This window comes from Terrapene carolina, unplaced genomic scaffold (assembly GCF_002925995.2).
Source record: "Terrapene carolina triunguis isolate 2854851 unplaced genomic scaffold, T_m_triunguis-2.0 Scaffold838, whole genome shotgun sequence".
NCBI classification, from domain to species: Eukaryota; Metazoa; Chordata; order Testudines; family Emydidae; genus Terrapene; species Terrapene triunguis.
Genome location: NW_020665189.1, coordinates 1,468,279 through 1,495,428, shown reverse-complemented (window position 1 = coordinate 1,495,428; position 27,150 = coordinate 1,468,279). Strand labels below are relative to the sequence as shown.

Here is a 27,150-nt window from a genome sequence, read left to right as displayed (position 1 = left end):
CCCCCCCCCAGCCGGTCCCCCTGCACCCGCGCTCTGGCCGCGCTGCAGGTTTTTTTTTTTTTTGCTTGGTGCGGCCAAAAAGCCAGAGCCAGCCCTGAAAGTGGGACAGCCATTCCAGGGAGGGAGAGCCAGGCCGTGGGGCCAGGGCCTTGGAGCAGGGCTGCTAAGGCTTCCCTGTGATTGTCATCTGTGCTTGTGAAAGAGGCTGTGGTCTGTGTGAGAGAGGAGGGGCTGCACAGGGTCCCCTCTGCTGGGCTGGGGTCAGGGACTTGTGATGGGCTGTGAGCTGGTGGCTCGAGGAATGTGCTAAACTGTGTGGCGCCCGAGCTGCTCTTGGCACTGACTGTTGCCCCACTCACTTATTGGCAGGAGCAGGGGCCCATCTGGGGTCAAAGCACCATGTAGCAGAGTTGGGGTGGGGAACAGAGGGATTCCCTGTGTGTGTGGGGGGAAGGGTAGGGGAGGACTGAGTGCGGGGGAGGGGAGCTCATAATGAATGGGAGTTGGGTAGTGCCCCATGGGATCACTTTGTGCCGGGGAGGGAGACTCAACTTGTGGGGCAGGGGTGGTGGTGGTCATATGTGGGGGAGGGGTAGCTCTGTGTTGGGGGGCAGCTTGCTGAGTGTGCGGGTGCAAAGAGAAGGGCTGGGGGAGCTTGCTGTGTGTGGGGTGGTCTGGAGCGTACTCCGTACATGGGAGAGGAGCCCACTGGGCTGGAGGGATCCTTGTGCCTGGGGTTCCCATGCCCAGGTGTTGCCTCCCACAGGCTTGAAGCTGCAGCGTCTCTCCAGGGGCTGTGCTAGTAGCCAGGCATCTGTAACCCTCTCCAATGCCCCCCGTCCTGTGCGCACTCGGAGACGCTCCCCGCTGGATAGGGTGAGGTTGGGGAAGGGCACTGCCAAGGGTCCTGTGCTCTGACCCACTGGGGCCTGGCACTGCTCGTGGGGTTGATGTTCAGGGCAGGCAGTGAGGCCAGGTGTGCTTGGAGGGGCTGGGCCAGGTGGGCATCTCTCTTGCCATTAGCTCAGCTGCAGCCCCAATGGGTGTGCCTGGACCTGAGGGAAGGGGAGCCGGTGTTGTTCTCACAGGCATCTCCTGCCCCCTCTTCGGCCCTCCCCTTGCAGAGCCTGCCTGTTCAGAGGAGAGCCCAGAGCTTAGAGCTGAAGGTAGCAGCCAGGATGGGGGGCTGCATGTCATGGGGGAGGAGTGAGGGGCTCAGGGCTCATGCCCAGGGGAGAGGCTGGCCCTTAGTGCAATAACTGAACCAGGAAGAACTGGAGAGGGGGGAACTGTGTGTTTCGGAGTTGAGCAGGGAGGTGTGTGTGTGGTGGAGGTTTGGGGTTGTGTGGGGTGCATAGGGGGCAGTGTTGAGGGGCAGGGGGTTGCGGTGTGGGGAGGGAGGAGTACGGCATCGCATGTCTGTTCATCACAGGAGGTGTTTCTGTGGGGGTGTGAGGCTGGGGCATGGGCATGGTGACGGGCTGGGGGGAGCAGTGCTGTATGTGGGGCCCTGGGAAATAGGGGATGTGAGGCCATGATTCTGGTCCTGGACAGTCATGCTAAGGGCTGACGAGTTTGTATGGCGCTCGTGTTCGGGTGCTTGGTTGGGATCGTGTTGTTTCTAGGAAGGAAGTTAACGCGTGTATGTGTCGGGTACACGGCTCCCACTGTGGGCTGCTTATTGGATCTGTATTGGTAGTCGAGCCCTCTGTCTCTTGGGGTGCTCCGGTGTGTTGGCGGGGGTCGGACAGTGTGTGTGTGTGTGTGGGAGGGGGTGTGTGCATGTGCATGGAAGGGGTCAGACAGTGTGTGTGTGTGTGTGTGTGTGTAGGGGGAGGTTACTGTGTGTATGTGCATGTATGGAGGGAGTCAGACAAGTGTGTATGTGTTGAGAGGAGGTTACTGTGTGTGTGTGCGTGGCGGAGGTCAGGCAGTGTGTGTGTGTGTGTGTGTGTGTGCTGGGGGTGGGGGTCAGACACCGTGTCTGTGTGTTGGGGAGATGTTACTATGTGTGTTGGAGGGGTCAGACAGTGTGTTTTTGGGGGAGGCTATTGTGTGTGTGCTGGTGGGGGTCAGACTGTGTGTGTGTTGGAGGATCAGACAGTGTGTGTGTGTAGGGGTGAGGTTACTGTGTGTATGTGTGTGTGTGGAAGGGGTCAGACAGTATGTGTGTGTGTTGGGTGGAGGTTACTGTGTGTGTTGGCGGGGATCAGACTATGTGTGTGTGTGTGTGTTATAGAGAGTTTACTCTGTGTGTGTGTGTGTGTGTGTGTGTGTGTTGGAGGTGGTCAGACTGTGTGTGTTGGGGGAGGTTACTGTGTGTGTATATCTTGGAGGGCCTGGGGCAATGAGGAGGGGAGGGAATCTCACCTTGCCTCTCTGCCCCCCACCTCGTGTATGCCCACAGCTCGTACCAATGCGAGCAGGAGTGGAGACGCAGCCTGCCCTGTGTGGCCAGGGAGCCCAGCTCGTGGCCAGCACAGCAGTGCTGTGGGTGTTCCACTCCATGTAAGGGTAGGAGACACTTTATGGGGTGGCCCCAGTGCCCTAAGAGTCTCTTCTCCTGTACTGCAGTCCCCTAGGGCCAGGAGTCAAGACTGGGTCTCCGTGCTCAGTGCAGTGTGTGTGTGTGTGTGCGAAGTGTGTTTCACTGCAGCGTGGGGGGTGGGCGTGTGCTTGTAGAGTCTGTCAGTGCAGCACCCAGGGGGGAGGGGAGGGTGCATTTGTGGCATGTGTCGCTGCAATGCCAGGGTGTGTGTGGGGGTGCATGTTGTAGTGCGTGTCGCTGCAGCGGCAGGGTGGTGGTGGTGGCACTCGCTCACAGCGTGTCTCTGTAGCACCAGGGTGGGGGTGGGAAGTTCATAGCATGAGTCACTGTAGCACAGGGGTGTGTGTGCGCTCATAGCATGTGTCACTGCAGCACTGGGGGGGGGGGGGGGGTGGGTGGGTTGTATGCTTGTGGTGTGTCGCTGTAGCGCCAGGGTGGAGGCGCTCGCTCACAGCGTGTCACTGTATCACTGAGGGGGGCACAGGGTCTCTGGTCTGCCCTGCAAGGCTATCTCTCTGGCTAGAGCACGCTATGCAGTGCAGGCGGAAGCCCTTTGCAGCGTGCCCTGCGTGCGTCTGCCTGGGTGCAGTGTCCGTTTGCGTTGTGACTAGCTGGTGGGCAGGGACAGGCGTGGGGCTGGGTTTCAGTGCCTGTGTTCTTACACAGGCAGGGCTTGTAGGAGCCTTTCCCTTGGGCATTGATGTTGGGCTGCAGAGAGCTGCTGGAAATCAGCTTCTGTGACCAGCTGAGCAGGGAGGTGAGTGTGTGGAGCAGGGAACTGCTCAGCTGCTTCCTGGCTGGCAGCAGGGCTGGGCTTCTCATTCCTAGCCAGGTTGGATGTGGAGTGGCAGCGAACGGGGCATATGGGGAGCGAGGAGGCCCGAGGGATGGAGCGTTCTGTCCCTAATCTGTGGTGTCTCTGCTTCCTTGCAGCCCCTGTCCAGTGCAGGATGACGTGGCTGGCAGCCTGCCTGGGCCTGTGGCTCTTCCTGCAACTCCCCACCTTGGGCGCTGGGACACGCGTGGTCTACAAAGTGCAGGAGGAACAGCCGCCCAACACACTCATTGGGAGCTTGGCTGCCGACTACGGCTTTCCCGACGTGGGGCACCTCTATAAGCTGGAAGTGGGGGCTCCCTATCTGCGTGTGGATGGCAAGACAGGGGACATTTACACCACGGAGACCTCCATCGACCGGGAGAGCCTGCGGGAGTGCCAGAGCCAGTTCCCAGGGGAACTCTGCTTCCTGGAGTTCGAGGTGTCCATCACGGACCTGATGATGAACAGCAGCCCGCGCCTGCTGGAAGGGCAGATCGAGGTGCTGGACATCAATGACAACACTCCCAACTTCGCCTCGCCCGTCATCACACTGGCCATTCCCGAGAACACCAACATCGGGGCACTCTTCCCCATCCCCCCGGCCATGGACCGCGACGCAGGCGCCAACGGGGTCGCCTCCTATGAGCTCCTGGCTGGGCCTGAGGCGCAGGAGCTCTTCGGCCTGCAGGTGGCTGAGGATCAGGATGAGAAGCAGCCGCAGCTGATTGTCATGGGGAACCTGGACCGGGAGCAGTGGGACTCCTATGACCTGACCATCAAGGTGCAGGATGGAGGCAGCCCACCGCGGGCGAGCAGCGCCCTGCTGCGAATCACCATCCTGGACATGAATGACAACACCCCCAAGTTCGAGAAGGCCCTGTACGAGGCGGAGCTCTCAGAGAACAGCCCCGTGGGGCACTCCGTCCTCCAGGTGAGCACACAGCAGGGCACCAAGCATCATGCACAAGCTGCACTGCCCAGGCCAGCTTCCCACTTTCTTCATCAGCTTTCAAAGGAGGCGGGTGGAGCAGCTGGAGCGCCTTTATATTACTTGTTACGATTATTATTTATTAAGTGTATTATGGGAGCACTGATTGGGCCCAGTCACGGACCAGGCCCACATTGCAGTAGACACTGTACATTATTAGGAGCATTACGGTAGCTCTCATGGGCCCCTGTCATGGCCCAGGCCCCTGTGGCCCCAGGTGCTGTACAAACACAGAATAAAAAGAACAGTCTTTGTCCCAAAGGCCTCACAGTCTGTCTGTCTCGGAATGTGCTGAGGCACCACTGGGAACCTGGTTTCAGGCATGGCATGATCACAAGTGGCAGGGGTTTTGTAGGTGGGCAGCTTCCTAGTAAACCACTCAACAATGTGGTAAGATGGAAAAGAAGTGGTGGAAGGCCAGGGCTGGGCTAGCAGGGGCTGCAGATAAGGATTGAGGGGCACCAGCAGAGCTGTGCTTGGGAAGCCTGCTCACTGTCTAGCTGTGCTAAATGCTGGCTACAGACAGGAAATTAGTCTCCCTTTCAGCAGCATTAGACGCCTCTGAAACTAAAGCAGGCTCCTTTGGCTTGGCAACCCCTGGGAAGTGCCTGCTCCCCAGGGAGATGTGGGATGGTGCAGCCTCTCTTGTACATATACAAACAAAATGTGGCACTGCTGTCTCTGAAGCCCTGGGGTAGCCAAAGGCCGCTTGCATGCTACAGACTCCACAGAGAGAATTTTGAGCCCAAGCGTGGCATCCTAATGCCCATTTCGATTGGCTGGGAGCCCTGAGGGGTGGGTCTCTGTGGATTTGGTGGAAGGGGCACTGAGCCGATGGGAGCTGACATCTGTTTATCTGCAGCTGCCATCTTAATAAGCGGAGCGCGGCCAGCACTCAGCTGCTCGGCTCGCTAATTTTGATGTGAATTTTAAGAATTCATTTTTCACTGTTCAGAGAGCGAAAGTTGGAGGCAGATAAGGCAGAAGCGACAGGAGAATGGGCTGCAGCTCTGCTGCTGCCATTGCTCAGCTTTTATCTTTCAGGAAGAAAATGACTCCTCAGCTCAGGGAGTGGAGGTAAAAGGTGGAATTTACATTTAACAACTTTTGTTCTCCATCCAAATCTGCTGAGCGAGATAACGGCAGAGCTGCAAATGGGGCAGAGAGGAGCCCACTTGGAGAGCTGATTAGGAAAGCAAATGTTAGACAAACCTCCGATTCTTTAGAAAGCAAATAATAAATGTGGAAACAGGCTTATGTGAATGCAGAACTCCTGACAGGGAGGAGGGGGGTGGGGAGAGGGGATGGAGCCATGCAGAGTATGGGCAGCTCTCCTCTGTCCCTCAGCTCAGCCAACATCTCTAAGACCCAATCTGGAGCTGTTCCAGCCCTGGGACCCCCCTCCCCCACTTCTGCTGCTGCCTCTTAATCCCAGCCTCTCCCCTACATGCTATTTCTGTCCTGGGTTCCCCCCATTCCCCAGCTAGGCTGGTCCCCTCAGTCCTGACCCACAGCTCCCTGCCACACACCCTCCCCCCCCATGCTATCCCAGCCCTGAGCTTCTCCCAAGATCTGTCACTGCCCCACAGTTCTGAACCTCAGCCTGCCCCCCATTGTTCCAGTCCTGGGCTCCCCCAACACCCAATTCGGCTGGTGCTCCTCAATCCCAACCTGCAGCCTCCTGCTGCCCCATCCCTGGGAATCATTAACTCTCTGCACTGAACTGCAGCAGGCTCTGGGCTGGCTTTGAGTCAGGACAGTCCAGGTGTAGGCACTGGGCTGCCTGTGTGGCTTCGGAGCAGCACCCCAGAATGGGAAGCAGTGGGTTCTAACCCAGCCTTCCCGGGTGGTGTCTTTGGCTGCATGTAACTAGCTTCGCTGCAGTGTGGCGGTGAATCAGGATTCATCTTAGCAAAGGGGTGTGCGCAGTCAGGCTGGGATCCTCTCTGCTGCTGCAAGGTCCCAGCAGGGTGCGGCCGGCTCACCTGGACGAGCTGCGTTCTAGTTCCTGGCCATTCTTTCCTGTTGCTGGGTGTCAGACCTGCTGGCTGGCTGGTTCCCATGGAGAATTCCTTGCATGCCAGAGTGGGACAGCAGGGAGTGGGGCTGAGGCAGCCTAACCGGTTAGGCCAGTTTCACTGGAGCAACATGGACAGGGTTGCTCCTGTTCAACTTGTCCTCCTCTTCCTCCTCCCATAGGTGAAAGCCAACGACTCGGATCAGGGTGCCAACGCCGAGATTGACTACTCCTTCCACCAGCCCACAGACATGGTGCGTCGCCTGCTGCGCCTGGACAGGGCCACGGGCCTCATCACTGTGCAGGGGCCCATTGACCGGGAGGACGTCAATATCCTCAAGTTCTCTGTCCTGGCCAAGGATAAGGGGGCCAATCCCAAGAGTGCCCGCACCCAGGTGGTGGTGACCATCAAGGACATGAATGACAACGCCCCCTCCATTGAAATCCGGGGTATTGGCCTCGTTACCCATCAGGACGGCATGGCCAACATCTCCGAGGACGTGCCCGTGGAGACGGCCGTGGCTCTGGTACAGGTGTCTGACCGGGATGAGGGTGAGAACGCTGTGGTCACCTGTGTGGTTGCTGGCGATGTCCCGTTCCAGCTGAGACAGGCCAGCGAGACGGGCAGTGACAGCAAGAAGAAGTACTTCTTGCAGACCACCACGCCGCTGGACTACGAGGCGGTGAAGGAGTACACCATCGAGATCGTGGCTGTGGATTCGGGGAACCCACCCCTCTCCAGTACCAACTCCCTCAAGGTGCAGGTGGTGGATGTGAACGACAACGCCCCAGTCTTCAGCCAAAGCCTCACTGAGGTGGCCTTCCCCGAGAACAATGCCCCTGATGACCTGGTGGTGGAGGTGAGCGCCAGTGACGCTGACAGTGGCTCCAATGCCAAGCTGGTTTACTCCCTGGTCATGGACCCCTCCTCCAAGGGCTTCTTCTCCATCGACCCTGACTCAGGTGAGATCCGAGTGAAGACGGTGCTGGACCGGGAGCAGAGGGAGCGCTATGAGTTCCTGGTGGTGGCAGCTGACAAGGGCAGCCCCAGTCTCAAGGGCACGGCATCTGTGGCCATCAATGTCATGGACAGGAATGACAACGACCCCAAGTTTATGCTGAGCAGCTACAACTTCTCAGTGATGGAGAACATGCCTCCCCTGAGCCCGGTGGGCATGGTGACAGTGATTGACGCTGACAAGGGCGACAACGCCCGAATCCAGCTGTCAGTGGAGCAGGACAACGGGGACTTTGTCATCCAGAATGGCACTGGCACCATACTCTCCAGCATCTCCTTTGACCGGGAGCAGCAGAGCACGTACACCTTTCGGCTCAAAGCTGTGGATGGAGGGGACCCTCCCAGATCTGCCTACGTGGGGGTGACCATCAACGTGCTGGACGAGAACGACAATGCCCCTTTCATCACCTCCCCTTCCAATGCCTCTTACAAGCACATCCTGCCCCACACCAGCCCCGGGCAGCAGGTCAGCAAGGTCAAGGCTGAGGACATTGACTCGGGGGTCAATGCAGAGCTGACCTACAGCATCACAGGGGGCAACCCCTTCGAGCTGTTCCAGATCTCACCGCAGAGCGGGGACATCACGCTGGAGAAGGAGATCCTGCGTAAGCACCATGGCCTGCACCGCCTGGTGGTGCGTGTCAACGACAGGGGCAAGCCCTCGCGCCATGGCACCGCGCTGGTGCACTTCTACGTCAATGAGACCCTGGCCAACCGCACGCTGCTGGAGACCCTGCTGGGACACAGCCTGGACACGCCGCTGGACATCGACATTGCTGGCGACCCCGAGTACGAGCGCAGCAAGCAGCGCAGCAACATCCTCTTCGGCGTCATCGCTGGCATCGTGGCCGTCACCCTGGTTATTGTGCTGGTGGTGCTGGTGCGCTACTGCCGGCAGAGGGAGGCCAAGAGCGGCTACCAGGCGGGCAAGAAGGAGACCAAGGACCTGTACGCCCCCAATCAGGGCAACAAGAGCAGCAAGAGCAAGAGCAAAGTGAAGAAGAGCAAGTCCCCCAAGCCGCCCAAACCGGCCGATGACGAGGAGGAGACTGGACTGCAGAAGTCCCTCAAGTTCAACCTCATGAACGACTCCGTCAGTGACAGCCCCCGCATCCACCTGCCTCTCAACTACCCGCCTGGGAGCCCGGACCTGGGGCGCCACTACCGCTCCAACTCCCCGCTGCCCTCCATCCAGTTGCAGCCCCAGTCGCCCTCTGCCTCTAAGAAGCACCAGGTGGTGCAGGACCTGCCTGCCACTAACACCTTTGTGGGCACTGGGGACAACAACTCGACAGGCTCCGAGCAGTACTCTGACTACAGCTACCGCACCAACCCCCAGAAATACACCAACAAGCAGGTAGGAGAGCTCGTCCTGAGTCCGCCGGACGCACCCCCTCTGCATCGGGGCGCCATCTGGACGGAGGTGTGGGAGTGAGCATGGACCCACCCCTGGCCGCACGGGAATGGCCTGGGGGGCTGGCAGAGGACTAATGGAGCAGCTAGCCATGGCTCCTTCCTGGGGCAGGAAAAGGCAGGGGCTGAAGGCACTGTGACCTGCGGGCAGCCTCCTGTGGCTGATGGGGGTGGTAGCCACTGGGCTGCATTGCTGGGGGTTCCCCTGATGGGAAGGAGCCCTGCATGTGCTGGGCGAGGGGTCTGGACGGACTGGATCCGCAGCCCCTGTGCCCCAGTAGCAGCCGAGCACTGACCAGGCCTGCCAGCACCAGCAGATGGCAGTGCCCACCCATCCCATCCAGTGAGTCACGCTTGCTCCATCTGTGCTGGGTGCCTGGGGCCTGCACCTTGCTGGTCCCAAAAGGAGCTGGCTTCCAGCCCTGCCCTGGGTCGGGGGTGCTGTGCCCAGTCCCAGCCCATTATTGCTAGCAGCAGCCTCTGAAGTGCCAGCTCGGGGCTCCCTGGGAAGGGGGCTGAGCCTGTTACCGCCCTGGGCCAAAGCAAATCTGTAAGAGAAGCTTTTGCTCCTGGTGCGGCTGCCTGGGGTGAGGAGCCCGGCCTGTGTTCCAGCGCCAGCCCTTGCTGCCCGAGGTGCTTGGCCCTTTGCTCCAGCCTGAGCATCAGGCTTGTCGCTGGAGCTGCAGGAGCTACCGTGTTTCCCCGAAAATAAGACAGTGTCTTATATTAATTTTTGCTCCCAAAGATGCGCTAGGTCTTATTTTCAGGGGAGGTCTTATTTTTCCTGGAGCTTCGGGGCCTTATATTCCAGGGTGGCCTTATTATCGGGGAGGTCTTATTTTCGGGGGATGTCTTATATTACAGCGAGAGGCAAAACTGGAAGTAGGTCTTATTTTCGGGGAAACAGGGTATGCTGCAGCCTCTGCCAAGCCCACTGCAGAGGAGATCAGAGTACAGCTTGTTACCAGAAGTGAGGGGGCTGGGCTGCACCAGGGCTGTCTGTGTGTGTCGGGGCTGGGGAGCCAGGGCTCGCGGAGTTGGGGTCTCTGCTGGGGAGCAGGAGGTGGCTGTGCCGAGGGGAGCTGGGACTGGGGGGGGGTATCTCTGCTTGGGAGCAGGAGGCGGCTGTGCCAGTTGGGGCTGGGGAGCGAGGGCTGGGGAGGGTCTCTGCTGAGGAGCAGGAGGTGGCTATGCCGAGTTTCGGGCAGAGCTGGGGAGTGAGGGCTGGGGAGGGTCTCTGCTGGGGAGCAGGAGGTGTCTGTGCTGAGGTTCGGAGCGGGGTCACTGCTGAGAGTTGGGGCTGAGCGTGTCTTGCTGCATGAGGGGACAGAGCAAAGGTCCTGGCTGCATCTTGAGGGACTTGGGTGGGGGAGGGGAGAGCAAATCTGGGAGGGTTCGAGGCTTTGAGGACATCCTGCCTGACTGCCTCATCTTGCAGGGCTCCTGCTTTGTGGGCCCTGTTGGGATCTGCCCATGGGGGTGGGGCTTCCTGCAGCATTGGCATTATATCCTGTGTGCCCTGGGGCTAGGCTGGGTTCCCCTCCCCCCCACTGCATTGTATGTATCCTGTGTGTCCCATGGGACTGGGCTCCCCTCCCCCTCCATTGCATTGTAGCCTGTGTGTCCCATGGGACTGGGCTCCCCTCCCCCCATTGCATTGTATGTAGCCTGTGTCCCATGGGACTGGGCTCCCCTCCCCGTCCATTGCATTGTAGCCTGTGTGTCCCATGGGACTGGGCTCCCCCTGTTGCATTGTAGCCTGTGTGTCCCATGGGGATGGGCTGCCCCCATTGAATTTGCCCTCAATAAAGTTTTATATTTTTGAATGCTGTGTTTTGTTTTCCATAAGGCCCAGAGGTGGGGGGAGGGGGAGTGAAGGGAAGGGGGCTCTGCCTCCACCCCACCCCATCCCTCCATAATACAGCTGGGGGCAGTGGCACATTATCCACCACCCCAACTGCATCTCCTCTCCTCTCTCCCTGTGGGGACATAGCAGGTGAGCCTAGAAATGGTGTTGTAAGGCCCGGTCCCGTGCAGGCAAGGGGCAGCAATAGTTTGGGCTGCCTCTCCCACACCATGGAGCCTAAGCTGCACCTGGGGAAAATTTCCAGGGCTGCGCCTCACAGCAAAACCCCCGCTCTGGGTCAGGCCCCGCTCCTCCCAGCCCTGAGGTTTGTGCCTGTGCCCTGGTGCTAGTTCCTCTCCTGTACCCTGGCTCCTTGTGCCTGAGTCCTGCTTTCCTGCCTGTGGGATAGGCTGGGGCAGGGCGGCTTGGGAGGGAACATGGCATGTCCCTGGGTGGTTGTACCGTGCTGGTGCGCTCCATTAGGGTTACCATATTTTAATATTCTAAAAGGAGGACACGCCACAGGGCCCCGGCCCCGCCCCTTCCCCACCCCCAGCCCAGCCCCAACTCCGCCCCTTCCCCAAAGTCCCTGCCCCAACTCCGCCCCCTCCCCTGAACGCTCCGCCCCCTGCTCCTCCCTCTCCCCTGCTTCCCACGAATCAAATGTTCGCAGGAAGCCTGAGGCAGGCAGGCAGCAGGTAAACTGGGGCTGGGGCTGGGGCGGTGGGGTGGGGTGGGGGCGCGAGGAGGCACGGCCCAGTCCGGCCCCCCCGGCCGAGCGGCTCCCTCCGGTGGCTGGCCCCGGCCAAGAGGCTCTGGCCCTGGCGTCTCCGGCCCCGCTCGGGCCCTGGGGCGCCGGCCCTGGTTCCGGCCGAGTGCGCCGGCCCCGGCCGAGCGGCTTCGGCCCTAGCGACTCCAGCTTGGCTCGGGCCCCGGGGCCCCGGCCGAGCGGTGCCGGCCGGTGGCCGAGCACCCCCAGCCCCGGTCCCAGCGGCTCCGGCCCGGCTTGGCTCGGGCCCCGGTTCCAGACGAGCGGCTCGGGCCCGGCCCCGGCCCTGGCCCTGGGTGAGCGGCGCCGGCCGGCGGCCGAGCACCCCCAGCCCCAGTCCTAACGGCTTGGGCCCCGGTTCTGGTCGAGCGGCTCCGGCCCGGCCCCGGCCCTGGCCGAGCGGCGCCGGCCGGCGGCTGAGCACGGCTGGCCCCAGCGGCTCCGGCTCCAGCGGCTCCAGCCCAGACCCAAGCCCCACGACCCCTCCCTATTTTCCCGGACATGTCCGGCTTTTTGGAATTTCCTCCCGGACGGGGATTTGAGGACCAAAAAGCAGGACATGTCCGGGAAAATCCGGACGTATGGTAACCCTAGCTCCATTCCATGGCACGCTGCTTGTGAATGATGGGGGCTGCTGCAGACATCCAGCCCCTCCCTGTGCTGGAATCAAGCCTTACCACTAGGGTTGCCAACTTGGCAATATTTAAAAACTGGACACTCCAGCAGGAGTGGAACCTCCCCTGCCCTGCCTCTTCCCCCTGAGGCTCCATCCTACTCTGCCTCTTCCCCCCAAAGCCCCACTCCTGCCCATCTCTTCCTCTGAGGCCCTGCCCCATCCACTCCTCTCCCCCCCCACCCCATTACTTGCTTCCCTCCCCCCCCCACTCCACCCTGTGTGGGTTGGGGCTGGGAGCTGCAGTCACGTGACAAAGGTAGGAGGTGGCCCTGGCTGAGTAAAGGCTGGAGCGGGTGATGACCTGGTGCCTCTCTGCTTCCCCCGCTCACAGTAACTGGACTTTGGGTGTCTGGTCAGTAGATCTGACTGGACACTGTCAGGTCCCCTTTTCAACCAGATTTTCTGTTTGAAAACTGGGCACTTGGCCACGCTACTTGCCACAAGGGAGCTCCAGCGTGCCAGTGCGCGCCTGGAGCTGCTCCATGCACCCCCACTGGGTGCAGCGGGATCAGCGACGGTCAGCGCTTGTGCCCAGCAGGGCAGTGTGGTGTGTGCATGCAGAGGGGCTGCCTGCGGGAGCAGTTACTGATCAGGTCTCCATACTGCAGTGGGGTCTGTGTGAGCAGGGAGAGGGAGCGAGGAGCCATGGTCCAGCAGGAGGAGAGGGAATAGTTATGGACGAGCTCCATTAGAGTTCATAAAGCAACTGCCAAAGTGCTCGGGGCCTCTTCCCTTGCCCCCTCCCCACTGCACAGAGCTATCCCTCTGCTTGGGCCTCAAACCCGGTCCCTGACCCCTGCCATTCTCTCCCTCGCCCCTTATCCCAGGGGTTTGTTCCTGCACTCTTGTGCCCACTGCAGGCAGGTGCCTATGGAGTTGTGGCATAAGAACGGCCATACTGGGTCAGACCAATAGCCCAGTATCCTGTCTCTGACAGTGGCCAGTGCCAGATGCTTCAGGGGGTATGTACAGAACAGGGCAGTTGGAGGGTGATCCACCCCATCTTTTCCCCCAGCTTCTGGCAGTCAGAGGTTTAGGGTCACCCAGCGCATGGGGTTGTGCCCCTGATCATCTTGGCTAATTTAGCCATTGATAGGCCTATCTTCCATGAACTTATCTAATTCTTTTGTGAACCCAGCTATACTTTTGACCTTCACAACATCCCCTGGCAATGAGTTCCACAGGTTGACTGTGTGTTGTGTGAAAAAGTATTTCCCTATTTATTAAACCTGCTGCCTATTAATTTCATTGGGCGACCCCTGGTTTTTATATTGTGGGAAAGGGTAACTAACACTTTTCTAATAATTTTCTCTGCACCATTCATGATTTTATAGACCTCTGTCGTATACCCTCTAGTCTTCTCTTTTTTAAGATGAACAGCCAAAATCTCTCCTCATAGTGAAGCCGTTCCACACCCTTGATAATTTTGGTTGCCTTTCTCTGAACCTTTCCCAGTTCCACTATAACCTTTTTGAGATAGGGTGATCAGAACTGCACGCAGTGCTCAAGGTGTGGGTGCAGCATGGATTTATACAGTGGCTTTATCTTATTTTCTGTCTTATTTTCTATCACTGTCCTAATGGTTCCTAGCATTCTGTTATCCTTTTTGACCACGGCTGTGCTGATGTTTTCAGAGAACTATCCACAATGACTCTGAGATCTGTTTCTTGGGTGGTGACAGCTAATTTAGACCCTATCATTGTATATGTATAGTCGGAATCATTTTTTTCAATGTGCATTACTTTGCATATCAACATTGAATTTCATCTGCCATTTTGTTGCCCACTGACCCAGTTTTGTGAGATCTCTTTGGAACTCTTTGCAGTCAGCTTTAGAATTAACTATGTTGAATAATTTTGTATCATCTGCAAACTTTGTGATTTCCATTTTCCAGATCATTAATATGTTGAACAGCACTGGTCCCAGTGCAGACCCTTGGGGGATCCTGCTGTTTACCTCTCTCCATTCTGAGAACTGATCATTTATTCCTGCCCTTTGTCTCCTTTTTTTTGAACCTGTTACTGATCCATGAGAGAACCTTCCCTCTTATCTCATGGCAGCTTACTTTGATTAAGAGCCTTTGGGGTGGGACCTTGTCAAAGGCTTTCTGAAAGTCCAAGTACACTATATCCACTGACTAACCCTGGTCCACATGCTTGTTGCCACATCAAAAATTCCAGTAGATCCATGAGGCACAATTTTCCTTTACAAAAGTTTTGTTGACTCTTCCCCAACTAATCATGTTTATCTATGTGTCTGATAATTCTGTTCTTTACTATAGTATCAGCCAATTTGTCTGTCCTGAAGTTAGGCTCACTACCCTGTAATTGCCAGGATCTCCTCTGGAGCCCTTTTTAAAAATTGGCATTGCATTAGCTACCTTCCAGTCATCTGGTCCAGAGGCTTGTTTCAGTGATAGGTTACATATACCACAGTTAGTACTTCTGCAATTTCATATTTGAGTTCCTTCAGAACTCTCAGGCGATACCATCTGGACCTGGTGATTTATCACTGTTTAGTTTATCAATCTGTTCAATTTGTACTGCCACATCAATGTGGGGCAGTACTTTAGATTTGTTACCCACATCAGAGCTAGCCTTTTGGGTATCCTTTTTGAAGACTGATGCAAAGAATTAATTTAGCTTCTTTGCAATGGCCTTGTCTTCCTTGAATGCTCCTTTAGCACCTTGATCGTCCAGTGGCCCCACTGATTATTTGACAGGCTTCCTGCTTCTGATATAGTTAAAAAAATTCTTACTGTTAGTTTTTGCGTCTTCATGTGAATGCTTTCTTGGCCTGCCTTATACTTTTACACAAACCTGTCAGAGTTTGTGTGTTTTCTTTTTATCCTCACTAGGATTTGGCTTCCAAATGTCAAAGGGTGCCTTTTTGCCTCTAATGTTTAGCCATGGTGGTATTCTTCTGGGCTTCTTGTTGCTTTTTCTGATAAGGCTATACATTTAGTGTGAGCCTTGGTGTTTTTAAATAGTCCTTGTGCTGGTTGCAAGTATTTACCCCTTGTGACTGTTCCTTTTAATTTCTGTCTAACAAGCGACCTTGTTCTTTTACCCCTTTTTAAAGGTACATGTTACCAGGGTGGGATTTTTTGTGTGTGGCGTGGGTGGGTATTATTCCCCTCCAAGGGTGTTAAATTGAATTACATTGTGGGCACTATTGCTGAGCGGGTCAGCTATATTCACCTCTTGGACCAGATCCTGTGCAGCACTTAGGACTAAATCAAGAATTGCCTCTCCCGTTGTGGGTTCTAGTAGCTGGTCCAAGAACCAGACACTTATGGTATGTAGAAATTTTCTCTCTGCATCACTCCCTGATATGAGGATAGTGGAAATCCCCCCTTATTATTGCGCTTTCTGGACTCGCTAATCTGGGTGAGAGTTCCCCCTAGGTCTCCCCCAGCCGCTGCAGGATTGGCTCCCCATCTTTCGTGCAGGCTTTGAGAGCAGTGAAATAGTGATGTGCTGACACTTAGCTCAGGAACCAGAGGGTGAGAATGTGTCACCCCCTTGAGAAGGGCTAGGGCAGTTACCCCCTCTTGCAGCCATGGCCTCAGGCTCTCTGCAACCTCAGGCAGTCGTGGTGTTGCTCATGCTGGTGTGTGTGTGTGTGGGAGGGGTTGGGTTCCATGAAGGCTACACACTGACATTCTGGAGAATAAGACACAGCGTCAGACAAGTGCCAGGTCACTGCCTGTGCAGCCCAGCCCAATGGCAGCTCGGGTGATGTCAGGCCTTGGCTCAAAACGTTCCAATTTTGTTCTGTTTAAACGACTGTCATGATGTTTTGCCTTATGCTATTCAAGGCTCGAAAATGTCACCATGAACTTTAAAGGCAGGGAGTGGGCTATGTAGGGGGAGGGGAGTGGGCTGTGGGGGAAAGCAGTGGGCTCTGGGGGCGGGGAGTGGGCTGCAGGGGGGGGGGGGGGCTGCAGGGGGGGGGTGGGGGGGGCGGGGGGGGGGGGGGGGGGGGGGGTGCGGGGGGCGGGGAATGGGCTGTGGGGGAACAAATAGAAAAAGAGAGGGGAAACAAACTCCAGGAGGAGCATTCTGGTGAGGACCACCCCAACCTCCTGCCAGCCCTTAAGGGTGGTGGTGGTGGTGGGCAGGGAAGTCCCTGGCCTCTGCCCAGTAGCCTGTGGCTGGCAAGGACCTGCTTCCCTTCCTTGGCTGCTGGAAGGAGCATTCTGTTCTTCCTCACCACCAGTCTCTTCCTGCGGTGGTGGAGGGAGCAGGGCCAGCTCTACCATTTTTGCCGCCCCAAGCAAATAAATAAATAAATAAATAAATAAAAATACAACGCTCGGACTGCCGCCCGAACTGCTGAAGCAAAAAAATAAAAAAAAAAAAAACTGCTTGGACACCCCCCCCAACCACAAAAAAAAAAAAAAAAAAAAAAAGCCGCCCACACTGTGCCGCCCCAAGAATGGACGGAATGCAGCTCCTTAGCATGTGCCGCCCCAGGCACATGCTTCCTCCGCTGGTGCCTGGAGCCGGCCCTGGGAGGGAGGGAGGGACCACCCATCTACCCCCTCCTTAGCTGCTTGTCTCTGCTACTCTGCACCTTGGCCAGCCTCTATGTTTCAGGCCCCTTTCCCCAGGGGTAACCCCAAGGCCTGCCCCGATGCTCAGATCCACCTGATTCTGAGCCCCTGCAGCCCCAGGGATCTGCAACCATCTTATTAGTTCCCAGTTGTCTGACTGAGCTCTGAGTCCCAGCAGAGCTCAAGAAGCTGGAGCAGCGTTGGCTGCACTCACGCACGCAGCAGCCATTGTAATCTTACCAGCTAGACATTGAACGCATCTCTTAGAAAGCAAGCTTAAATTCTGCATACGTTGCAGGCACTGGCATCGGAAGGTGCCTGGCAAAGCTGCCTGCTGGCCAGCGGTGCAGGACCAAGGGGTTTTTGTAAGGCCAGTCATAGACTATAAAATAGTGGCAAAATGGTCCAGAAACCTGGGGCACTGGGGATGTACGCCGAGCTGATCTGGCTTCTCCCTCCCCCACAATGCCAGTGTGTGGGTGAGTAGCACACACCGTATGTCAGACCAGGGCTGCTTGGCTGTGACACTAGCATGGTGTGACCCCAGCTGATGGAGCATGACACCGGGCTGGGAACTGAACAGAGGGCAGGGTGGCTGTAGGGAGCAGTGCTAGGATGCAGCTGAGTATGTTTTGCCCTTAATGATCTGCAGGGGCGAGAAACAGAACCCAGGTGAAATTCTGTGAGGATACTAAACTGGGGAGAGCTGAGAGCATCAGGGAGCAGAGGGTGCGAGGGGAGCCCAGAGCATGGGAAACTGCAGGGCCAGGAGACAGCACGGCAGGATTTGGGTGGGTAGGGCTGAGGTAGGGGAGTGAGAGACCCTGCTGTAGCTTGGCTGACTCCTGAGTGGGGGCAGCTGGAAACCATCCTGAGAGCTGGCAGGGCAGTGAGGGAGCAGGGAGGTGGCGATGGGAATGGGGTGCAGTTCTGAGGGGAAGATGGTGGTTGTTTACCTGGAGACCCAGCAAGATGTGTTTGGCCCCCGAGTGGGAGGTCAGGGAGTCCCTTTGCTGGGGACTGCACCCTAAACACAAGCCCCACAGGTACTGACGAGCCCAGGCCTGAGAAGAGACTGGAGTTTCCCAACACCGGAGTTGGGGATTCCTTCTCTGAGCAGCATCCAGGTCCCTGAGGACTCACTTGCCCTGGGTGCCCACCCACAGCCCCTGGGATACAGGCCCTTGGGGACACGGGCTGGGGGGAAGTTGGCTCTCACCTGGTTGCATAGACAGCAGAAGCCGGCCATGCGCACCTCGTTATCCAGAAATGAACAGATGCTGGGTGCCATGAGCAGCCTGTATCCCAAGGGTGAGGTAACATGGGTGCCGTGTGCTGCCTGTACCCTGGGGGAGGTGAAATGGGCGCTGTGTGCTGCCAGTACCCTGGAGGAGGTGACGTGGGAGCTGTGTGCTGCCTGTACCATAAGGATGGTGAAATGGGGACTGTGTGCCACCTGCACCCAGGGTGAAGTGACATGGGTGCCGAGTGCCGCCTGTACCCTGGGGGAGCTGTCATGGGTGCAATGTGCTGCTTGTACCCGGGGTGAGGTGACATGGGGGCCGTGTGCATCCTCTACCTCAGGGGGGAGATGACACAGGGGGCATGTTCTGCCTGTACTCTGGGGGGAGATTACATCAGGGCTGTGACCAGCCTGTACTCATTGTGGAAGGTGACCTAGGGCTGTGAGCAGCCTGTATCCAGGCATAGGGGGTACTTATGTTGGTGGGAGGTTGTGATGAAGTGGGAATTGTCTGTAATATTTTTATGAAGCCGATGCGTGCCTCAGTTTCCCCCATATGTAGTAGTCGTACCCAGTGGTGGGAGGATAGGACTGTTTGCTCTCAGGGCAGGCTAAGACAATGGGTATGAAATGTGGCCCATCTGTCTGAGTCATTGGAAAAGGATGGGCCGCAGGCAACCCCATATCAGTGGAGAATCTGAGAAGACAACGGCAAAGCTAGTCACCAGCTCATGGACACCTAGCAACCAATGACCCGGGGGAGATGGATTTCCCAGCTCTCAGCAGGGGAGCAGACCACAGACCCCAGCTCGAGAACAAAGGGCTGGGAAGGGGCATGGGGGGGATCAGAGGTGTCTGCAGGAAGGAATCGGGGCTCTCACCTGGGAACTGACCAAGGAGATCAGTTGGAGAGAGACAGAGCTTGAGCAAGGGGGTTCACCACAGCACGACTGGGCTCTGGGCTGGCCAGGATGGACTATGCTTTACCCTTCCTTCCTTGGTGCTACCCTGAGGCCTTCCTATGCTGTGCCCAGCTGACTAATAAACCCGACTGTGTCGACAGTGCTGGGTGAGTGTCCCTGCCACTGCAGGGCGAGGTGCATTGATCCCTGCAGAGTGGACAAGTCTCCATCGGGGTGTGTCTCAGTTGGACTCGCTAAGCGGAGCTCATGGGGTGCAGCAGGGGGGCTGCAGGCCCAGAGGTCCAGTCTGAGGAGGTGGTGAAGCTGCATGGCTGACCCTGGGGGAAGAGTGAGATCCCCCAGGGGTCTGGCACACTGAGGGGTTCCTCCTAGACACTGTTCCACAGCTGGGGCGGTGCACCGATCCTGTGGATCTGTGACAGGTGACATGGGGGGTCATGTTCAGCTGGTACCTCAGCATTGTGGTGACACTGGGGTTGTGTATAGCCTGTTGTCACAGAGTCAGAGGATGGGTGCTATGTCCCCCACTGTGGAACAGTCTCTAGGAGGAACCCCTCAGTGTGCCAGACCCCCAAGGGCTCTCTTTTCCCAGGATAGGCCATGCAGCCTCACCCCCTGCAAGACTGAACCTCTAGGGTTTCACATCAAGAACTCTGCTCAGCGAGTCCAGCCGAGACAGACGCCTGGAGAGACCTGTCTCTCTGCAGGGTCAATGTCCCTCGCCCAGCATTGCAGTGACACTCCCACAGTGCTGTCAATCAGCCAGCTGGACCCAGCACAGGATGGCCTTAGGGTAGCACAAAGAGGAAGGTTAAAGCCTCGTCCAGTGGTTCCCAAGATTTTTTCTGCCAAGGACTCCTTTGGTATCTGCCTAATTGTCCCAGGCCCCTTTCTTGTCTGGTACTACCGGAACGTCCCCGCAGCGTGGGATGGCCCCCGCCAGCAGGACCGCTCATGCACAGAGAGGGAGAGTCACGGAGTGCAGAGGATGCTCTTTCGTTCTGAAACCGGCTCAATGCAGCAAAGGTGCAGGAACGCTGTTTCAGCCCGGGCTCAAGGACAGACCCATAGTCCATGGCAGTCCCCACTTTGGGAACCACTTTCACAGTCCATTCTGGTCAGGCCAGAGCAATTCACCAGCCAAGCTGGAGTGAGTTCTATTTTCAGGCTCTGTGTCTCCCTGCCACCCTTCCTTAGTCAGTTCCCAGCCGTGAGAGCCCCAAATTTCCTCCAGAGCCCACCCTGATGGCTCGTAGCCTGCCCTCAGAGCAAATGTAATCCCTCTCCCCCCACTGGATAGCCATGTGAAATACAGGAGGAAACTGAGGCGCGCATAGGATTAATAACAAAAATCTCAACTTTGTCACACCTGTACCTTAGGGGGAGGTGGAGTGGGCACCTGTGCAGCCCATACCCCGGGCAGGAGGCTCCATGAGGACCGTGCCCAGCCTGTACCCTGGGCGGGAGGCACTGCGGGGGCCATGCTCAGCCCATACCCCGGGCGAGAAGCACTGCAAGGGCCGTGTCCAGCCCGTACCCCGGGTGGGAGGTGCCGTGGGGGCCGTGCCTGGCCCGTACCCTGGGCAGGAGGCTCTGCGGGGGCCGTGCCTGGCCTGTACTCCGGGCAAGAGGTGCTGCGGGGGCCGTGCCTAGCCTGTACCCTGGGTGGGAGGCTCCACGGGGACTATGCGTGGCCTGTATCCCAGGCAGGAGGCTCTGCGGGGGCTGTGCCTGGCCTGTACTCCGGGCAAGAAGCGCTGCGGGGGCCATGCCTAGCCTGTACCCCGGGTGGGAGGCTCCACAGGGGCTGTGCGTGGCTTGTATCCCAGGCAGGAGGCAGCGTGGGGGCCGTGCCTATCCTGTACCCCGGGTGGGAGGCAGCGTGGGGGCCATGCCCGGCCCATACCCTAGGCAGGAGGCTCCACGGGGGCCATACCCACCCCATACCCCTGGCAGGCGGCAGTGTGGGGGCCATGCCCAGCCCATACCCTGGGCGGGAGCTGCCGTGGGGCCTGTGCCTGTCCCATACCCCAGGCAGGAGGCTCCGTGGGGGCCATGCCCAGCCCCAACCCTGGGCAGAAGGCTCCACGGGAGCTATACCCAGCCCATACCATGGGCAGGAAGCGCCGCGGGGGCCGTGCCTGGCCCGTACCATGGGCGGGAGGCAGTGTGGAGGTCTTGCCCGGCCTGTACTCTGGAGAGTGGGGGTGATGCTGAGTCCGTATGTAATTCTCTGGGAATGGGGCCCATCAGGATTTGTGAGATCCTTGCAGAGTGGGACAGGTTACCCTGGTGTCTGTGCTGCCTGGGGACTGGCTTTGCCCCAGAGATTCTAGCCATGCTACAGGCAGTTCCAGCTGCGCAGAGCACATTGTCCCAGGCTGGCTGGAGCCTTCCACTGCCTCTTGGCTGTTACTCCCCTTCTGCTCTGGAGCTGGGTGCTGGGGCTGTCACCCTCCTGCTGCCACTGGCAGGGTCGCCCAGAGGATTCAGGGAGCCTGGGGCAAAGCGGGGAGCGGACATACTCACTGGGTGGCGCTCCGAGTCTGTGGTGGCGGTGGCGGCGGGTCCTTCAGTCGCTCCGCGTCTTCGGCAGCACTGAAGGACCCGCCGCCGAAATGCCGCCAAAGACCCGGAGCGACTGAAGGGCCCCCTGCCGCCGAAATGCCACCGAAGACCCGGACCGCCGCAGGGTAAGTAAAAAGGCGCCTCTAGCCATGAAAGGGATTCTCGGCCAAGGCTCGTGGGGGCCCTGCGGGGCCCGGGGCCTGGGGCAAATTGCCCCACTTGCCCCCCCAGGGGCTGTGAAGAGTGGGTTTCTGGCTTAGTGCTCTATGAGTGCTTGCAGGTTAGAGCAAATGGCTGCAAAGCTGCCCATGGTAGTCACATCCCCAGGGTCTGGAGCAGCTGTGCCAAGGGGCAACATCCTGGGAGGCAGCTGCTGCATGGCTGGGGACCTTTCATAGGGCTTAGGATGAGCAGAGCAGAGCTGGACCCATCTGCGATGCAGCTTCCCAATCAGCAGGATGGGGCAGGGCAGGGCCCCGGACGAAGAGCCGGCAGGGCACAGATGTCACTCAGGCTCTGGCTCAACATGGCCTAAAGGTTGCTACTGGGCACAGCCCATGGAAGGAGCCTGTGCCTCTGGTGTGTGTGTGTCAGATCTGTGTGCATCGACCCCTATGCTACCACCATGCCTTGCTTCTGGCTGCACCTGCAGCTAGCACCACACACTGCTGGGAGCAAGAGCTGCCTGGGAGTGCCTTGCTATAAGGCCTCCCTCATGCTTTGTGTAGGGGAGTTTCTGCCCTGCGCCCCCGGCAGGGTCCCCATTTGCCTGTTGCTGTGCCCCTGCATTGGCCTGGGAGCTGCGTGGGGATTTTTTTAACTACCGAAGCCCTGGCTGTTTGCGCGGCCGGCTGGCAATCCAAGTGGCTCTGATTGATATTCCCAGCACTGCCTCTCCTGGGCTCTGCTGCAGAGCTGCTCCTTGCTATTCACAGTCCTTCTGGAACCAGGCCAGGAGCTGAGCCTGGCTAATCATTCACCCGATTACTGGGGCAAAACTGGATTCAGCCGCCCTCTGCTTGGGTGTGTTCATGGGCCTTTCTGTCACTAGCCAGGCTTCTGTGGAAGGGTGGGTATCAGTGCCCAAGATGCCATGGGGCAGGCGGGGATGGAGGGCAGAGTGTTGCGGGGCAGGAGGAGGTGGAAGGCAGGGTGCTGTCGGGCAGGAGGAGGTGGAAGACGGTACTGTGGAGAAGGCGGGGTTGGAGGGGAAGGTGCTGTGGGGCAGGAGGGGGTGGAGGGAAAATTGTTCTGGGGTGGGGCTGTGCTTGAGACGTGTGGCAGCTGTGTCCCTGTGGGCAGCTGTGTTGTGTCAGAGTGGGGCTGGCCAGTGCCTGGGTTCTCCCCATGAACAGTAGGCGGAACGTACCAAGAGGCGTGTGTTGGTCTCGTGTCAGTTACAGCTAGGGCTGGTCTCTGGCAGTAGGGGTTACTTGCTCCTGTAGTAGGGGGGATGGAGTGTGAGGCACCCCTGCCCCCTGAGAACCATGGGGTGAGTGCCAGGTTTCCCTGGGTGGAAGGAGTATTTGGGGTGTGACTGCAACTCACGTGAGGACCTTGGGGAGCCTGTTGCTGGGATTACACCCAGTGATGCCAGGAGATGAGTGTTTCCTGGGGCTATATGGGGTGGGAGCTCCTGGCTGTGCCGTGGGGGTCAGTCTGCCAGGGAACACAGCGCTGGGCAGCTGGGAGGGAGGTGGGAATTTGTGCAGCAAATTCTGTCTGCGGATCCCACTCGTGGTATGTGCGCCTCATGTACGAGGTTGAGATCTCTTGACCTGCATGTCTATTGGGGCCATGCATGTCCTTGAGCCGCCCCACACCTGAGGGCACATAGGGTAGGGCAGCCCTGCCCACCTGTAGTAGTGAGATGTCTTTCTGCTGCCCCGTAACACCCTTCCATCCAGTCAGCTAGTGTGTATTTGACTGGCTAGGGGAACTGAGTAGCACGTTCCTGCCCTGTTGGCATCACTGTTGATAGTTTTCTTTCTTTAAAATCTCTGCCATTCCCCTAACTACACTAAGCACTGAGGCACCTTCCTGCCCAATCACCCAGCCTAAACCCTTGGTCCTCAAGCCATGTCCAGCGTGTGATGGACTTATCCTATTAACCAGTGGACATGGCCAGTGTCTCTTCTCTTTGGGCGAAAGCCACATTCCAGACTGGGGCTGTGTGCGCTGGTCACAGCTCCAGAGATATCCAGCTAAAGCTCTGCCTATTGGAGAGATCCATGAGAGGAGTATCAGACTGGGGAGATGTTCCTCTGACTCCACAAAAGCACTTTTCTCCCAAAGATCCCACTCCTTCAGGGCCCCTGTAAGTAGGGATTCTTCCCTGAAGGCTTCCGATGCGAGTACCAAGAACAGGCCTGCATCCCCTTCAGGTAGTCATCCTCAGTTCTCCAAACTGAGTCCCACGCTGGCTGGGAGCTCAATGCCAAAGCACAGTACCATCTCCACCTCATCAGTGCAGGGCAGATCTGAGCACTTCTCTACGGGCGACTCATGGCACCTATCCTCTTTCCCTGAAGGGAGATCGAAGAAACTGAAAGTGATGGGCCTTCTAACTCTTCTAAACCCAAGTCCTGAGGCCTGCTCACCCTGGTGGAGCTGACTCTGCCTCGCCTGGTTCCGAGTTGGACCAAGTCTATTCTGTCACTGACACCCTTGTTACTGAGCTCGGTATTAGTACTGACAGATCTTTACCATCTCCTGACAATGAGTCCCCAGCACTGACCTCGGTACCAGTGCCTCTGACACCAATGAGAATTAAACCCTTGCTACTGGTAGGCTCCTATCCTAGCACTGAGAGAACAGGCTTACTCCTCCTACTCCCCTGGCCCCTCTTCCTCTCCAGAATCAAGCTGAGCCCCTTCTCTAGACATTCATTCCCCTCCACTTCCTAGGCAGTCTCTGAATACAGCTACTCCCAGATCACTACCAGCAGACTTTAGGGGTCCCAGAGTTCCTAAATACCCCTGAGATGTCCTGATGTCCCTTAGCAGATGTCTCCTCGGGCCTTAGCATCTTCTTAGCCCTGTCCCTTTAGCTTCCCATCTTAGCCGTATTGGCATTCGGGGTCCCTGGTCTAGACCCTCTAGAAACTGATCTCCCTCTCACATTGCCCACAAATGACTATATTCCCTTCACCAGTTAGGTGCCAACTAGCCCACTAGAATGAGAGAGAGAACAACATTAGGAGACAGAGGCTCAAGAGGAAGCATCATTAGATAATGGTTCTCTCCTACAAATCTGTCTTCCTCTTTGCAGGATGAGGTGGTGATGTGCACTCTAGTACCACTCCTGCAACTTCAGTCCTTCCAGGAGTTACTGGGTAGGATGCAGACACTTAATCAAGCTCAGTTTTGATACAAGTTAGTTTCCCCCACCCCCCACCCTGCTGCTCCCCTTGGAAGGCTGTTCCAGAACTTCACTGTCTTTGATAGTTAAAAGCCTTCATCTAATTTCAACTCTAAACTTGTTGATGACCAGTTTATATCCAATTGTTCATGTGTCCACATTGGCACTTAACTTAAATAACGTTTTTCTCACCTGGGGTATTTATCCCTCTGATGTACTTATAGAGAGCAGTCATATCTCCCCCCAGCCTTAGTTTGGTTAGGCTAAACAAGCCAAGCTCCTTCAGTCTCCTCTCATAAGGTATGTTTTCCATTCCTCTGATCATCCTAGTAGCCCTTTTCTGCACCTGTTCGAGTTTGAATTAATCTTTCTTAAATATGGGAAACCAGAATTGCAGTGTTCCAGATGAGGTCTCACCAGTGCCTTGTATAATGGTACTGTATATTTCTCTATTGGAAATACCTCACTTGATGCATCCTAGGACTGCATTAGACTTTTTCCTGGCCACAGCACATTGGTGGCTTATAGTCATCCTGTGATCAACCAGTACACCCAGGTCTTTCTCCTCCTCTGTTGCTTCCAACTGATACATCTCCAGCTTAAAGCAGAAATTCTTGTTGTTGGTCCCTAAGTGCAAGACCTTGCAGTTTGCACTATAAAATTTCATCCCATTTCTATTTTTCCAGTTTTCAAGGTCATCCAAATCTTCTTATATGATATTCTGGTCCTCCTCCATATTGGCAATACCTCCCAACTTTGTGTCATTCACAAATTTTATTAGCACACTCCCACTTTTTATGCCAAAGTCATTAATGAAAATATTAAATAAGATTAGTCCCAAGACTGATCCCTGAGGAACTCCACTAGTAACCTCCCTCCAGCCTGACAGCATGACCCGTTGTAGTCTCGCCTTTAACCAGTTCCTTATCCATCTTTCAATTCTTGGATTAATCCCCATCTTCTCCAATTCCACTAATAATTTCCCATGTGGAACTATATGAAATGCCTTACTGTAATCCAGGTAGATTAGATCTACTGCATTTCCTTGTCTAGAAAATAGGTTATCTTCTCAAAACAAACAAACAAACAAACCAAAAACCATCAATCAGGCTGGCTTTGCACGATCTATCTTCTGTAAAACCATATTGTATTTTATCCCAATTACTGTTTACCTTAGCTATTTCTCTTTCAGAATTTGTTCCAAAACCTTGTATACAATGAGGCCAAACTAATGGGCCTGTAGTTTCCTGGCTAACTTTTTTTCTTTCTTTCTTAAAAATAGGTACTATATTAACAATTCTCCAGTCATAGGGTATGACCCCTGAGTTTATGGATTCATTACAAATCTTTGCTATTTTGGTCTTGCAATTTCATGTGACAGTTCCTTTAATAATCTTGGATGGAGATTATCTGGGGCCCAAAATTTGGTCCCATTAAGCTGTTTGAATTTGACTTTCACCTTGGTTGTGGTAATTTCCTCTTCCATGTCCTCATTCCCATTAGCCACCCTGCCACTACCCCATAGATTCTCATTCCCATTATTAAAAACTGGAGAAAAGTGTTCATTTAGGTGTAGGGCCATGCCTAGATTATTTTTAATCTTCACCCCTTCCGCAGTGTTTAGCCATCCCACTTCTTCTTTCCTTGTTTTCTTTTTATTTATATGGTGAAAGAACCTTTTACGGTTGGTTTTAATTTCCTTTGCAAAGTCCAACTCTGCTTGGTAGTTCTCACTTTAACCCTACACTTTCTGATCTCCAAGAGGTAGTTTTCCTTGCTGATCCAGCCCATCTTCCATTTCTTGTAGGCTTTCTGCTTTCTCTTAATTACCTGGTTGAGATGCTTGTTTATCCAGCTTGGTTTGCAACCCTTCCCTACCAATGTTTTCCCCTTGCTTGGGATACAGGCTTCAGATAGCTTCTGCATTTTGACTTAATGTAATTCCAAGCCTCCCCCACATTAAGATCCTTGAGTTCTTCAGTTCAGTCCATTTCCCTAACTCATTCCCTTAATGTTTTAAAGTCTACCGTTTTGAAATCAAGGACCTTAGTGGCAGATCTATTTTTGTTTATTTTGTTTAAACTGAATTAACTCATGATCACTCAAACCAAGGCTGTCCTCTACAACCAGTTCTTCTATGAGCTCCTCACTATTTAGCAATACTAAATCTAAAATGGCATCACCTCTTGTTGACTCCTTAGAGAAGAAAGTCTGCCAGCAATCACATCCAGGAATATCTGGGCCCTACCATTATTAGTAGCACTTGTCCTCTAATCTATATCTGGGAAATTAAAGTGTCCCATAATCACACAATTCCCACTAGTATTTATTTCATTAAAAATATTAAAGAGGTCTCTACCAATATCCAAATTGGATCCTGGGGGTCTGTTAGGGTTACCATATTTG

General features: G+C 56.1%; 1 protein-coding gene across 2 annotated transcripts in view; it reads left to right on the top strand.

Annotated features, from left to right (window-relative positions):
• Positions 1-27,150, top strand: part of PCDH1 (protocadherin 1) — a 148,533-nt gene that overhangs the window by 6,158 nt on the left and 115,225 nt on the right. For both annotated transcript variants that reach the window (XM_024213136.2, XM_024213137.2), the window contains exons 2-3: positions 3,482-4,296; positions 6,553-8,745. In XM_024213136.2, the coding sequence (XP_024068904.1) occupies positions 3,482-4,296; positions 6,553-8,745 (3,008 nt within the window). The remainder of the gene's footprint in view (positions 1-3,481; positions 4,297-6,552; positions 8,746-27,150) is intronic.